This window comes from Strix aluco, chromosome 2, assembly GCF_031877795.1.
Source record: "Strix aluco isolate bStrAlu1 chromosome 2, bStrAlu1.hap1, whole genome shotgun sequence".
Lineage (NCBI taxonomy): Eukaryota > Metazoa > Chordata > Aves > Strigiformes > Strigidae > Strix > Strix aluco.
The window spans coordinates 51,364,719-51,379,583 of record NC_133932.1 but is presented as its reverse complement, the minus strand read 5'-3'; the positions used below and the strand labels follow the sequence as shown (position 1 = coordinate 51,379,583).

At 39.0% G+C, this 14,865-nt stretch overlaps 1 protein-coding gene across 5 annotated transcripts in view; it reads right to left on the bottom strand.

The window, feature by feature from the left end:
• SH3KBP1 (SH3 domain containing kinase binding protein 1) overlaps positions 1–14,865 on the bottom strand; it is a 237,431-nt gene that overhangs the window by 138,165 nt on the left and 84,401 nt on the right. For 4 of the 5 annotated variants that reach the window (XM_074814691.1, XM_074814693.1, XM_074814692.1 and 1 more), the window contains one exon: positions 13,535–13,658. In XM_074814691.1, coding sequence (XP_074670792.1) covers positions 13,535–13,658 — 124 coding nt within the window. Of the gene's footprint in view, positions 1–13,534; positions 13,659–13,929; positions 13,949–14,865 lie in introns of those variants that run through there. The other variant, XM_074814695.1, reaches the window with a different exon arrangement.

Here is a 14,865-nt window from a genome sequence, read left to right as displayed (position 1 = left end):
GTACACTACTCATCTGCTCACCCTCTCCTTCTGAATCATACAGAGTCTATTACACAACTACTGTGTCAGCTGTTGTGATGACGCATTTGTCCAATAATATTACTTCTATTTGTGAAACTATTACTTTTATTTGTGAAAATAAAATTAATAAAAAAGTGCTCAAAGTGCACTTTGTGCCTTTGAAAGCATTTTATCAGGTTTACTATTTTTCTGGCACTAGCAGTTTCCATTTTTTTAGTGCGTTTTTCATACAATGTACAGGAGAGTATCATTTTGCATAGAAATAAAAATCTAAGTGGAGTACTATTGAACTGACAGGGCACTTGAGGTACATATTAAAAGGAACTCCTTCACCTTAAAATAATTTTTAAAAAATAATCTGTCTAGGTTTATATTTTGTAATGTCTCAACATCTATTTTAGTTTTGCTGAGATAAACACTATCTTTTCCTAAAAATAGCTGTCAAGTTCCTCTTGTCTTTTCCATTACACTTGCTACATGAATGAGAAGTTACTTCCTCAAAGTTAAAAGCTGCGAATAAATAGGCCTTTGGCTCAAGCCAGCTGTGTCAAAATCCATCTCCAAAAAGGTTGTGTAGTTACATCATGAACAGCAGGGTGGGGAGAAGGATTCTGTATAAGAAGGGTTCTATATACAGTGGCAATGTTGTTTTTTGGGGACACTGACCAAGCCATATACCTTCCCAGTACAAGAAAAAAGTGAAGAGCAACAGTTGACCATACAAACTGAGAAGACAGCGTCTGTTTTCTTTAGCAGTTGATTTAATCCAACGACCATGAACCATCTTTGAAAAAGTTTGAAAAACCATCACACCTTCACAGCACTTTTAGAATGATTTTCATCTGCAGCCAAATAAAAGGCAGCACTGCTGCTCTCTCTGCTTCCCCCAGCTCCTGCAACACTCCTTGCCACCCTGTCAGATCAAGTGCTTATGAAGCAGTGTGAGGAGGTAGACAGTGAACTGACCTGCTATTAAAAACAAACGCTGCATTCTTCTTGCTAGTTTAATGTTAACTCTGATAATTCTCCTAATCTGACCCACCACACAGCCATACATCTGTACCAGAACATGTGAAGAAGGAAAACAGGAAAGACGGCTCTTTTTTTGGTGGCAGTGCTAGCTTGACATGCTTCTGAAACTACAGCCTCAGGCTAACCTTTCAACGTTTATTACTTTTATTTTCCGCTACGCTATTTGCTCAATAGCTGCCAGGCACGTGAGTGAATCTTTTGGTTTTCCTTAGGTCACTGGAGCTTTTTTTAATTTAAATCATTTCCTGTACACTTCCTGACCTCTTATGAATTCCCAGAAGTAACCATGACCCGTGTAATTTAGGTTAACACTGTGTTGAGTCAGTAGTCTAACAGAGAACTCCTAGGCCTGAAAAAATACCAAGTTTTATGATTGTAGTTGCAAAATTAAGCAATAATGGCTGACATTACATCTTGCAGCTTTTGCAGAGCTAGATACCAGACTATATAGATCAGAGACATCTGGAATCTGGTAAGAGTCTGACAGAAGTCTACAAGGTACACGTGGTACTAAATGAAGTAGGGAAATACAAAACTACAGCATTTACAGTTATTTAAAATGAACGGAATATCTGGTGCTATTGACTGAAGCTTGTGTGAGGGCACTTGGTTATTTTACCACTGAAATATCCATAATGAATGCATGACAGAGGATGATAGTCAATAGGAAAACACATGACCTAGAGAAAAGAGCTGCTTAAATGCATATGGTGGCTTAAATTCAAGCTACTGGACAGCTGGAACACTACTATACCCTGTTTGATCACTAAACACAGTGTTATCCCCATCATCTACTGTAGCGTACTACTCAAGAAATCTGAGCAATGAATACAGTGCCAGGCTGAGCACTATACGGGTACAAAGCTGACAAAATCTGGTCCCTAGAGAAAACAGTATCAGAAACAGATTCTGTAGCAGCCAAGTATTGCTGGGGGAAAGCAGATGTATCCTGGGCTGCCACTGGTGACCTGGGGTTCTTGCAGGTGCCAGTGCTCTTGGGAATAGTCTGTGGAATAGAGTGGCAGATTTACGAAGATGCAGCCACAGCAGATGCTATAGTAACAGCTAAAACCATAAGGGACTTCACTGGGGTGATGCAGCCCAGGCAGAGGAGCATGCTAGTGGCATTACATCCCCACTGACTTCAAAACTCATTCCCAGCTAATTTGGGCATCTGCAGGGAGCTACTTCTCACCATGAGGACCTCTGCCCAGTCTCTGCTTCAGTTTCTAAATAAAGTCAGCACTGAGGTTAGGAAATAACGGCTCCTGCTGTGTGACAGATAATAATAATCTTTTGTTTCACAATCTTGTGCTTGGGGCCAAGAATCAGCCATCAGCCACTTGTCAGCACTTCCACATTTCACTCCCCTGTCAAGCACACCACCCTACCAATGAGCTTGGAAACTAACCATAATCAGCAACATGCTTTGAATTTTTAAACAGGATGACATTACAACTTAACACCAAGCAAGAAACAGACACAAATATGTATTTATAATTGAAAAGGGAATGCAGAAAGATATAGAACAGGAACTACTACAAAATACCAGTGCATCTTAACTGTGAAATAATATTGCAAAGCAGTGAGATAACCATAAAAAATATGGTAAACAGTACAATACATCACAACGCACCACTAAACAGCACAACTTTCCATGCTGTGAGCACCTTGATAATGTTGGAGTAGCCTGTGAAGAAGGAAATTCTGAATTAAGGTAAAACATGCATGAAGTATTCAATGAATAAAATTTAGGAAACTTCATGCCAGTGGAAACAAGAAATATTCCTTTACAGGCATAGTATCTTGTTACTCAAATCACTGCATCTACATAATATAGGAATTTTTTTAACATCTTTGTTGGTGACATGGACAGTGGGACTGAGTGCACCCTCAGCGAGTTTGCCAACAACACCAAGCTGTGTGGTGCAGTCAACACGCTGGAGGGAAGGGATGGCATCCAGAGGGACCGGGACAGGCTTGAGAGGTGGGACTGTGGAAACCTCATGCAGTTCATTCAACAAGGCCAAGTGCAAAGTCCTGCACATGGGCTGAGGGAACCCCAAGCACAAATACAGGCTGGGTGATGAGTGGATTGAGAGCAGCCCTGAGGAGAAGGACTTAGGGGTGTTGGTTAATGAGAAGCTCAACATGAACCGGCAATGTGTGCTTGCAGCCCAGAAAGACAACCATATCCTGGGCTGCATCAAAAGCAGCATGGCCAGCAGGTCAAAGGAGGTGACTCTCCCCTTCTACTCCACTCTTGTGAGACCCTACCTGGAGTATCATGTCCAGCTCTGGGGTCCCCAACATCAGAAAGACATAGACCTGCTCGAGCGGGTCCAGAGGAGGCCACGAAGGTGATCAGGGGGCTGGAGCACCTCCCTTATGAAGACAAGCTGAGAGAGTTGGGGTTGTTCAGCCTGGAAAAGAGAAGGCTCTGGGGAGATCTTATAGTGGCCTTCCAGTATCTAAAAGGGGCCTACAAGAAATCTGGAGAGGGACTTTCTACAAGGGCATGTAGTGATAGGACACTGGGTAATGGCTTTAAACTGAAAGAAGGTAGATTTAGATTAGATGTAAGGAAGAAATTATTCACTATGAGGGCAGTGAGGCACTGGAAAAGGTTGCCCAGAGAAGCTGTGGATGCTCCCTCCGTGGAAGTGTTCAAGGCCAGGATGGACAGGGCTTTGAGCAACCTGGTCTAGTGGAAGGGGAGTGGAACTAGATGATCTTTAAGGTCTCTTCCAATGCAAACCATTCTGTGATTCTATGAATCTGAAAACTGAGAGCCTACATAGCTAATAATGCCATCCTACTCAGAATAATCCAAGTCATGCATTATCAACACTGACTGATACCTCTATGTGTATTTCAAATCTAATTATATGAAAACAAACTCTCCTAACTTCAGAAGCTTTTAACCAGATGAATTGAAGTATTTCACACTGTGTGTGAAAAATAATTAAAATGAGTGCAGTGACAAGTTCATTCCAGGCAATGTCACTTTATCAGAAGAAAGTTTTTAAAGCCTGTATCAATTTCTGGAAGCAAAATGTCTCACAGAATCTATCAAAGATCATAAACCAGCACAAACAATGTGCCTTATGGGCAACACATTCGTATAGTTTCTTGTCACTTGCAGCCAACAGCAAAGACGTTGCATACGTTCACTTGGAAATGAGAGTAGGACAAGACAACAGGTGAAAAATGCCTATGCAAAGAGCATTCAGAGTTAAATCACCTCCACAGACACACACTCCTAACCAAATCCCGGACTGGCAGCTGGTTCACAGAGGTTCCTCCCACAGCATACTTCCTACCAGAAGCCACGGTTCATTTTTGCTGTGTACATTCTTGTCACTGTCTGCAGAAGTTTATCCTAACTTGGGTTTATAAATGCCATTCCATCAGAAGAGGAAGCTCTTGAATAATGACTGTAGTTTCCTCTGGTCCAAGTAGACAGAAGTCAAAAAGTTTCCTGCACTGAAGTGATTCAGCAGCAGCAGAACAAGTCACTATCCCAATGCAGAGAGCACAAGTATGGAGCTGTTTTTAAAAAATACAATCACCAAAAAAAAGCACAAAGGCATATGTTTACATGTTTACATACATTCAAAAATCTTTTTCATAGAGTAGTGCTTATTGGGTTAAGAACAAATTCTCAGACCAACTATTCATATAAATTGTTTAGGTCTTCAATTCATGTCACGTGACCCTGCAATTTGAAGGAGACCCAAGGGAGCTGTTGACAGGCCCTCCTTCTCACCTACAACCCCAGAAACCATTCAAAGGTTTTTATGGTTGTCAGAGGAGCCAGTAACCTGCAACTGCCTCAGTACGCTGATTAGTACCGTAACTTACCATAGAACGGCTGGCTCTTATCACAACCTACAGGCAATGGGGGAAAGATGTCAACAGTCACACAGCCCTGATTCCAGCACAGCAGGGAAGGCTAACACCAGTTCCCTGTCCCCATAAAAGCAACACAGCACCATCCCAGCTACTATCCAAGCAAGCAAAGGTAAAGCAGCACTGAGCTAAGGATCTGCCTGTCACTGTGAGAGCACACTTAGATGGAAGTATTTAAATTAGCAGTTACAAATTCATCAAGATTAACTCCAGGAATAAGGCAAGCATTCTTGACTCAGTTTAAAGTACACTGGCAAAGTTTCAGAGCTCACGGAAAAGATATTAGCTCGCACAGACAAAGTATACTCTCCTGACCCCAAATTTTCTTTCCAGATAGTGTTATATTTTATATTCCACAATGGTATCCCTGCATTGCTCCTTTGCTTTCATTGTCTCTACCACAGAATTGGAAGTCTGACTCTCTCCTATCACAGCTGCCAGATACGAGGCATAAATACCCCAGGTTAAGCACTGGGAAATGTACAGTGATCCCAGTGACTCATTCCAAGGCTAAGTTTCAGATGAGCCACCCTGCCCATCTTCTGCCATTCCTTAATCACAGAAAGTTGTGAGAAGGGACAGGGGGTGAAAGGTTGGTTTGCTAATTTTCAAATCAAGTTAGCTATTCTGTTCTTGAAAATCCCACACTACCTAGATGAAATCCTAAAGAAGACAGACACAGCCAGCTACAATCAAGAGACAGGTCAGGGATAGACCTCAAAGGCAGCTGGGCCTTGCTAGGTGCCAAGGGACTTATCCTACAGCAGTGAGGAGGGAACTGCTGGCAGCAGGAGACACTTCTCAGAAGAAGCTTGCGGAAAAATAAAGTCTCTTTTGTGATGGTGAAACTTAGTTTTAAGACGAGAAACTTTCAAACTCGTTACTGTTGTTACTTTAACAAGAATGGCTCTAGCATTTATTATTATTTTATTGGTTTTGGCTTGCATTCAAGGAGATCTCAATATAACTGCTAACAGGAAAACATTTTACATTTGAGTTTGACAACACATTTGTTCTTGACTAGTACCTTTTGGACAATTATCATATACTGTGATAAGAGTGAACTATCAAATTCTCATACAACTGTTAGAAGGTATATCGACTTCATTTTGTACTTCAGATGTGTAAAACATATTGCAAAGCTTTTAGAAAGGAAAAAAAATCCTTTAACCAATTAAACAAAAATTCATAAGTGTTCACAAAAGAGAAGATGCAACTCCATAAACTATTTCTTCAAGTGAAGCATTTTTTATATTTGCATAAATTACTTGTAAAAAGACTTTATTCTCCTTGTTCTTTCAACTGTCCCTGTAGCCCTGTTCCACCTCCTCACCTGTTTCCTCTCACTGTCTTCCTTAAAAACTCACTTATCTCTGCTTTCCATTGATACTTCTGGATCTATATTTTAAAAAAAAACAACCAACAAACCTAACTCATGTCCTCATTTGCCCCCATAACTACCTCCCTCTGTTTCATCTGTAAGCTGCTCAGAATGCTGATCAGTGATTGCTCTCCCATGTCTCTTCAGACTCTATATGAAAAGGTCATCTTCTGCTTCTTCTCTGTCCTGGGTGTCAGCATCCAGCAGTGCCTGTTAAATTTTAAAACCAGCGTTGTGACACTTTTCTTCATACTTCCCTCCCAATTTCCAAATGCAGGTCCAGATTTAAATCTGTCATTAAAACAAGTGTCCTCTGTCTGCAAGAAACTGAAAACAGTTAGCCTGCTAGCAGTCACCCAAATAATGCATCTTCCCTTGTATTCTATTTTTGGTTATCTGTTACCTTGTTGCATACATATGTATATACACTCATGTGTATCTATAGTTAGCTCCTTGATGCAGTGGCTGTAATTTTGTCCACTGTTTTTACAGTGCAGTCCATAATGGAATTCCTAGAGCTAAACATATGACACACAAGAAGATAGCCATCTGGGCAAACAGAAGAAGCCCAGAGGATAGAATTAACTTAGAATTCCAATTCAAACCAAGAGGGATTTCTACAACTGACTTCTTCAGGCTGCTCCTACACAGAGCCTCATGCTACTCATTTGGATCCCACACCAGTGGCTGGACTCAACTATGCAAAATTGGAGAAGCTACATGAGGGTGCAGCACTTGTGCATTTTGTAGAGTATGAGGAAAGAGTAATTGAAAAGAAAGGGGAGGCACTTAAGATAAAAAGATGATGGGGGCACTGCACAGTAAACAACAGGAAAAGAAATTATCTCACTGGAATAAGCTATTGGAATCTGGATAATGAAACCTTAACTGAAAACCAGGGCAGCAATTGACCACAACAGAAAAAGTTTAGATTTTAAATACATTAAATTGTTATTTAAATAGGACTCATAAACAAGATCTGCTTGAAAAGAATGAGTGAGCACCCATTCCACTGTTGCCAAGAAGACAGCATTGAGATTTTTCTTCTAGACAAAAAAAAAAAAAAAATCACATCAACGGTCAACAGACTAGTCTCAAATTTAGAACAACTGTAACACCTATCTCTAAATTCCTGTTTTACAGGATAAGACTGTTTTAGGCAGATTTCACAGTACAGTTACAACTACAAGACAAACCCCAAAAGAACTAAACTCATGGCATCAGACAGATAACGCAGTAATTTTAAATTGCACGGTTTTATGATTTCCCTTACTATATAAATTTATTTATATAAAAGAATGTTGAATCCAAAAGCATAGCCCCATGATGCAAGGAAGGATGTTCACACATTAAACAGCTACCCCTCATCTGAACGCAGCTCCGAGATTAGCTATATTCCATGCACATTAAGTGTCCCCTCACTTTCACAACTGAGAAGTAATCTTCATCAGAAGAGGAGAATCATGAAACTGAAATGCTAGAAAGAATCATTTTTTCATGTATTCTCTACAGGTGGCATGTATATAATAATATACTGGTTTTAATAATCAGAAGGGAACTTCATCAAGTAGAGATCTTTCCTCTAGCAGGGATTATAGTCCTTCTCTCATGCATCCAGAAAAAAGTTGTTAAACTGCTACAGATCACACACCACACACACACCCCCCACAAGTTTCTTTCTGGCTGCCATCCACATGTCCAGCACAGACCAGTGTCTTTTTCTGCCTCTCTGAACTGAAAGCAGTACCTTTGAGTGCTGTGTAGCTTACCTCAGTGTAAAAATTATCCAAGTACTTATTTTCAAGAAACTGTACCTTTAAAGGAAACATGTATTATCTGAGACACTACTTATGCATATGCAGATATGGTATTTAAACTCAAAGAATAAATATTTTGCTGAATTTGAGTTTCCTGTGCCATTAATTTTTTATATCTCATTTTGGGTTTGTGTCATGTTGTATGCATATTTTAACCTTAACAGGCTGAGAAGTATGGTCTTGTGCATATTTGTGTAAACTGTATACTGATTATACACCAATTAGCTGATCTTAAAAGCGAAAAGGTTGGGTTTTTTTTCATGCTAGCTATAATTTCTCTGAAGTTGGCAGTATTTGCAAGGGAACACCAAAGCCTGTCTGTGGAGAAGGCCTGAACATATAAACAGCAGAAAGATAATCCAACCAAAACACAGATCAATGCCTTCAAACCTCCTGTGTTTGAAAGGAAAGCCAAAGCTGAGCATACTGAGGGTCAGACACCTCATCAAGCATGACTGGCACACGACTAAGGCAGTCATTTGCACTAGGTTTAGTAATAAAAGATTTTAGGAAGGAAATTTTGAGGTTTGCCTTTCTGTTGAAAAATATGACCAGAATCATAGCTTAGAGTTGACACACTCATACATTGAGCCACCATCAGCTTGTCTTTTTAATAAATGGGGTGTCTTTTTGTATCCAAATAATCATAAAAGTATTGAACCAAAAGATGCAGCATTTTTCTTGTAAAATACTTTTCCCATTTCTCTAATTCACAAAAATAGACCCAAATCTCAGTTTTGCATACAACAGACTTGTTATTAATATAAACCTATTATATCATCAAACCTACTTTCACAAAACTCTCCCTTTTAGGATAGGATGCAAATTATCTTTATCATTTAAATGTAGGGTGGAAGGTAAAATAAATAATTCTCAAGAGAACTAGAAAAAACATGTCCTTGCTTTCAGTGTTTGGCTCTGATTAAGAACATGTAACACACGATGAGCTGTTCCAGATTTGCTGGCTTGAATAACCTCAATGCAGACTGCATTTACAGTTTATATAAAACAAATACATCTGGCAAGGCAATATATCTTCTCCTCAAATATGTTTACTTGTAGATCAATTGTTAGTTTACTCACAAAATACAGCCTATCAACTCCAGTTTTGCAATTTGGTCTATGCAAGTGGGCTCCTATTCCCAGATACACAAAATAGCACAATGAATAAAATAGGATACTTAAAAATCATACTTAAAAAGCCATAGTCATTTAACAGTTAAGGTCATTGCATGCAAGTTTCCATTATGTCCCTTTATACCTGGATGAAGATCGTACTGAATTTATGACAGATCTGAAACAGTTGCACAACTTCAGATCTGGTTTTAGATGTTGAAATTTAACTTAGAAAAGATGGAATTTCACCATGTTGGAAAAGCATTTAAGAAAAAAAAAAGTTATCTTTCAGTGTTTTCCTGTTCCAAGACCTGACTGTAATTTTCTTACATTACTAAATAATAGTAACAATAGCAATAATTTTGCTTTCTTTAAACAATCTGAAAATGTTCTCAGGGAAGAAAAGCTTTTCCCAATCTGTTATTACTAGGGTGCAACAATACCAATCCTAAATAGAAAAAAGGATTTTTTTTTTAACTCAGCTTTACAAAAGTTTTAGAACAATAGTTCTATATGCTAACCAAAAATTCTGAAGCAGTCAAAAGATACGACTAAAAAACCCACACCTGACGAGGAAAGGATTTTTTTGGCATATGAACTGTAGGAAGAAGCAAGAAAATGATCCCTCCTAGATTCTGGCAAAGGATATGCAAGCCAACCACAGCTGATACTCATACAGCTTCAGACAGGTTGTTCAGTGCCATGGCCCTTTTCCCTAGACAGGGGCTGATAATGCAGCTCCTAAAGCACCCATCAAAACTAGCCTAGAGCTGCTGCAGCCCTGGGAATTCTCAGGGAAAGCACAAGGACTTTATGTTTCCCTAACCCTATCTCTACACTCAAGCAAACGTTCCTTTTGAGCCTTTCAGAGGTGAAGCATGAACTCACTGGAATACTATATTAAAATGGTCACCTTCCTAGATATTAATTGCCATTACTACCATGCTATAGCAGATCTCAACATCTTTATGAGGCAGGTATAAACCAAGGTTTTGCCAATAGGCAGCCTGAGGCAGACACACCTGAAATATTTGGAAGTTATGAATAAATTTGGATATGCCATTGCAATAAATCAGAAGAAAAAACCCCTCCCTCTGAAAAATCAATACATATTAATATACCTGACCTTGGAAATTAAATGTGGTAATTTGGCCAACAGAGTTTAAGTGATTTAGCAAAAGTTACAAAGGAACTCTGTGGCAGACCTAGAAAATAAACCCATTATTTCTTAGGTGTAGCCCTAACTTCTAGATCATACTTACAACCCTGTGAAGGGAGGAAATACCTACAAATATTAACTCTCACAAATATATTAAGGCCAACTGCAACAGTTTCCTAAACTATGTCCACCACAGCAGTCATTTCTACCATTTGTTTCCATTAGATCACTAGTATTTGTAGTCAGCAAGAAACATCGAAGAATGAGAAATCCTGGTTTTACTGCCTCCAGGAAAAGCAGACAAAATCAAATCCTTCCATCTTCTCCTTGTCTTTCTAACAAAACCCTGAATGATTCACAGGTAGTGATCTACAACTAATAATACAACAATCAGTTGCCGCCCTCACTATGTAATGGAAGTACTAACCCAGGTAGGCTACTACCAGTGGCATTACACTAACTTTAAATCGTTCCTAGATTACATCTGTAATCCAAAGTAGTAATGTCCATTACTTATTTGATGAATACGCCTTTACAAGAGGCATTTCAATTTACACTGATTTTATTATAAGAAGCCCTAATTTCAATACAGTACTTAGAAATAATTAGCACGAACAAACAAGATATAAAGTTGGATCCTAAATATCTTTTTTGTTCAGAAATCCATTCTTTTCCTCTTAGCTACTTAGATGTTTCTTACAAATAATTTAGCTTTTTTCCTTCAATACCACTGTTGGACACTTGTCAGTATTCCTCAAGGAAAAACTCTCTACAAGCCAGAAGCCTGAGAGGCCAAGATTCTTCTGCTCAAAATGTAGATGCCTGCTAAAGTGCTGCCACTTAAATTAGGTCAAACAAGTTAAGTAGTTAAGCTACGCAACATAACACCACAGCAGTAGAAAAGCGCTTAGCATCATCTTGGTAATAAAAACAATGCACCAGCACAGAATGCTTCACTCCTACATCACTGGATCTGCTCTGAAGTTGCAAGCATTAAGATTACGTTGCCCAAGCAAATAAATAATATTGCCTACTATTTTCACTGCTGAAGAGTGACTAAAGACCTTGAAATGCATCCCTCTCCTCCTCATTTCCTAACAACATGGAGGAAAAAAAAAATACTCTCTTTCAGGTCAGGTCACATTCAATGATCAGTAAACAGATTGAGATATGGTTTAATAAAAATCACAGCACAAGAACACTTGAAGAAAATAATCCCTGTGGCATTTAAGGCTCCCTCTTCAGAAAAATATTGCAACACTTTCCACAAGGAGATTTGCCACATAGATATTAGAAGATTCTGTATTAATGTGTCCTCACTTAAACAAGGCTACTTTGGCACCATGCTCAAACCTACCCCAGGAAAAAAGAGGGGAATCTCTCTTGGCCTTGTTATGCATCTTTAGCTGTACTGCTGGAGTACAGCATGCTGCAACTGCTTTCTCTGCAGCAATGGAAACAGCTGTGGAGAAGCAGCCAAAATGAAAAGTTTAATAACCCTGACACTGTGTAGAGGTAGCCATGAGAAGTGCAATCCTCACCAACAAAATCCAATGCAACAACATCCTAATATGAAATCTGCTATTTCCAAACCTAACCCCTTCCTCAAGCTACAGATCTTCATGTCAGTCTTTGCTTTTCTCCTTTCAATAAATATGAAGTTTTGTATTCTCCAGCTACAGACAGAAAAAGAGAACTTCTTCATCTCCTGAATCCATTAAAGCTTCTGAGCCAGAGGGAAGAAAGAAAAGGAGAAAGTCTGTGCTCTAAGTATCATATTTGGAGTGTTATCCCCTTGTGACTGAACCGAATCTCTGCATCTGCCACAGCTATTAGCCTTCTCCAAATAGCAGCTGAAGCAATATGGAACAGCCTTGGTCCCTAGATAATTTCCCAACTACTCATATGGTTCTGTATACCAGCCATGAAAAAGAGTAATTCTTGGTAATTTAATTCTGCTGTTGCTTGAAAAACCTATGACCCAAAGCAGAAATGTTGGATGTGCCTCCAGATTCAAGATGACAAACTCAAAAGACAAAGCTTTCTGAAATTTATTTCCAATTTTTTCTTTCAGAGGACATCATCCCTTACAAAAGAGGTGGGGATTACTCCCCCTCACATTTTAAAGGAAGTCATTTTGTAGATGTTGTTAAATCTTCCTCACTTGCAATTGCAAACCTTAGGTTTAAGACCTCTAGTCAAACTGCAGCTCAAATACAATATTTGCTGATAATATGGAAATTTCCATATGCATAGTCCTAACAGTATACAAGACATGCCAAAATGAAAATTACATTACAGCAATGATTAATGACAACAGATTATTCTGTATAAGACAGCAAGCAAGAAACCATCCAGTGAATTCTCCAAGAAAAAATACAGCCCATCTCTTGCACACAGCCAACTGTCCTCCCACAAATGGGACCATCAACATAACCTAAAGAAAAATCCAGCTTTTCTATTGCCAATTTTTTCTTTTGTTCTGATATTTCTGAGAGCAGGACTGGGAGCTAGGGAAAGAGACAGAAGATCTGGAGGCTTTCATTTTAGCAGCTCAAAAGCCTACATAGGAATCTGCATTGGGAATCAAGCCAGACATGAAGAACACACATTCCAGTCTGAAATGGAAGACAGTGATAGACACTTCCCAGGAAACTAATGCATTAGGATTTATGTTTTCCACTTTTTTCTTTTTTTTAAAGTTCTCTGTCAGAACCAGTCTCTGTCCCAGATAGAACATGAATACATAAATGTGAACTGACATCACTGTGCAAAAACCTCCATATATGCAAGCTGTCAGTTTCTTACTTTAATAAGCTTTAGTAATCTCCTCATACAGCTTTTCTTAATTAAATGTATCCAGGAAGGATTTCTTTAAGAAAGGGATGTCTGTGCAAATTAATGTGGAAATATTAGACATAATCATGCATCTATATGCCAGTCTAAGAGGACAATGAGATTTTTAATTTTTTTAAATTATTCCTGCTATGCCTTTACAGTTAGACTCTAGCTTTATTTCTAGAAACAAGGAAGGTTTACACTTTGCTCTTTTAGAGGTCTGAACTTAACCTGCATTTAAGCTTCCATATACTATACCTTTTTTGTTGGTTCTAATAATTGTCTCAGACAACAATAAAGGGCTTCCATTGGAAACTTCATTTATAGGCTTCTCTGGTGGTTTGTTGGCAGTATTTTCTTTCTTCATGTCCTTCTTTATTTCCTGCAGAAGAAAAGGCAGGTGGAGAGGGAAAAGAAAAAGAAGAAACAGTTAAAAAAAAGGTATACAGAATATTAGAATATTCTAAATCTCAAGCTCCAAAGATTTCTTAAAACTTCTGTGTATACACCTCTGCATATTCTAAGTTGAAATGCCACAAAATGAAATTAATTTTCAGTAAATCTTCCAATGAATACTGTTTTTTTTCTTTTTAAAAGAGGTTAATTCCTTATATATGTGTGAAAATTGTAGGACAGCTTTGCAAATCTCTTACTAAAGATCACCAAAGCTGAAAGGTAGGCGGTCAAAAAAAACTAAAACAAAACAAAAAATTCTCAATTTATCCATCAATAAGCTGTAGATTTGATGTACAGGGCAGAAACGGGTACACTGCTCCTGATGTAAAAGCAGTTAAGTCTGCTTCCCCTCTGTCAAGAAGCCCACAGAAACAACCATAGCAAGAAGAAAAATATTAGCTAGGAAAATATGACAAATGTTACCGTAATTGGCAGAAGCATATAGAAAGCCTGCTGACAGAGCTGTTGCTAACACTAATACATTTTGACACAGCTGACTACCTTTTAAGGTGATCAACTTCTTTGGCAGCACACAAAGAGTTTCATGAAAGTAAACCCACAGAAAACAGCTTCCCAAGACTTCACAGTTAGTGCTTGAGAAGATGCACAATAACCCTGTATCAGCTTCTTAGGCAGACTTTGAAGGCCTAACTGCTTCGTTGTCTATATCTATTTTGCCAAAGCATCCAAAATATCATAGCCTTTCATGCTTGAAACACCACTGAGGTAGACAAGTAACACTACCTCCACTTTATAGACAGGTAACTGACACACTAAAGAGTCTAAACCATTTGTTTGTAAGCATGTACCAAAAAATAAGGAAAAAATAAGTTAAGTTTTGGCACCAAGCTTTGTCCTAGGTCAGGACCGCAGAGCGCTGGGAGGGACCTCACGAGGTCTCTACTCCAATCTCTGGCCCACCTCTGGGGTCAGACCAAGCTGTTCAAGGCTGTTTGCCCAGTTGGATCTTGAAAACCTCCAAGGACAGAGATCACACAAGCTCATGAGCAACCTGCTCCACTGCTTGACTGCCTTTATAGTGACAAAAATTTCCCCTATACCTAGTCTGAAACTTTCTCTTCAAGTCCCAACTGCTCTCTTGTGTTCTTCCCATCAGGTGCCACTGTGGAGGG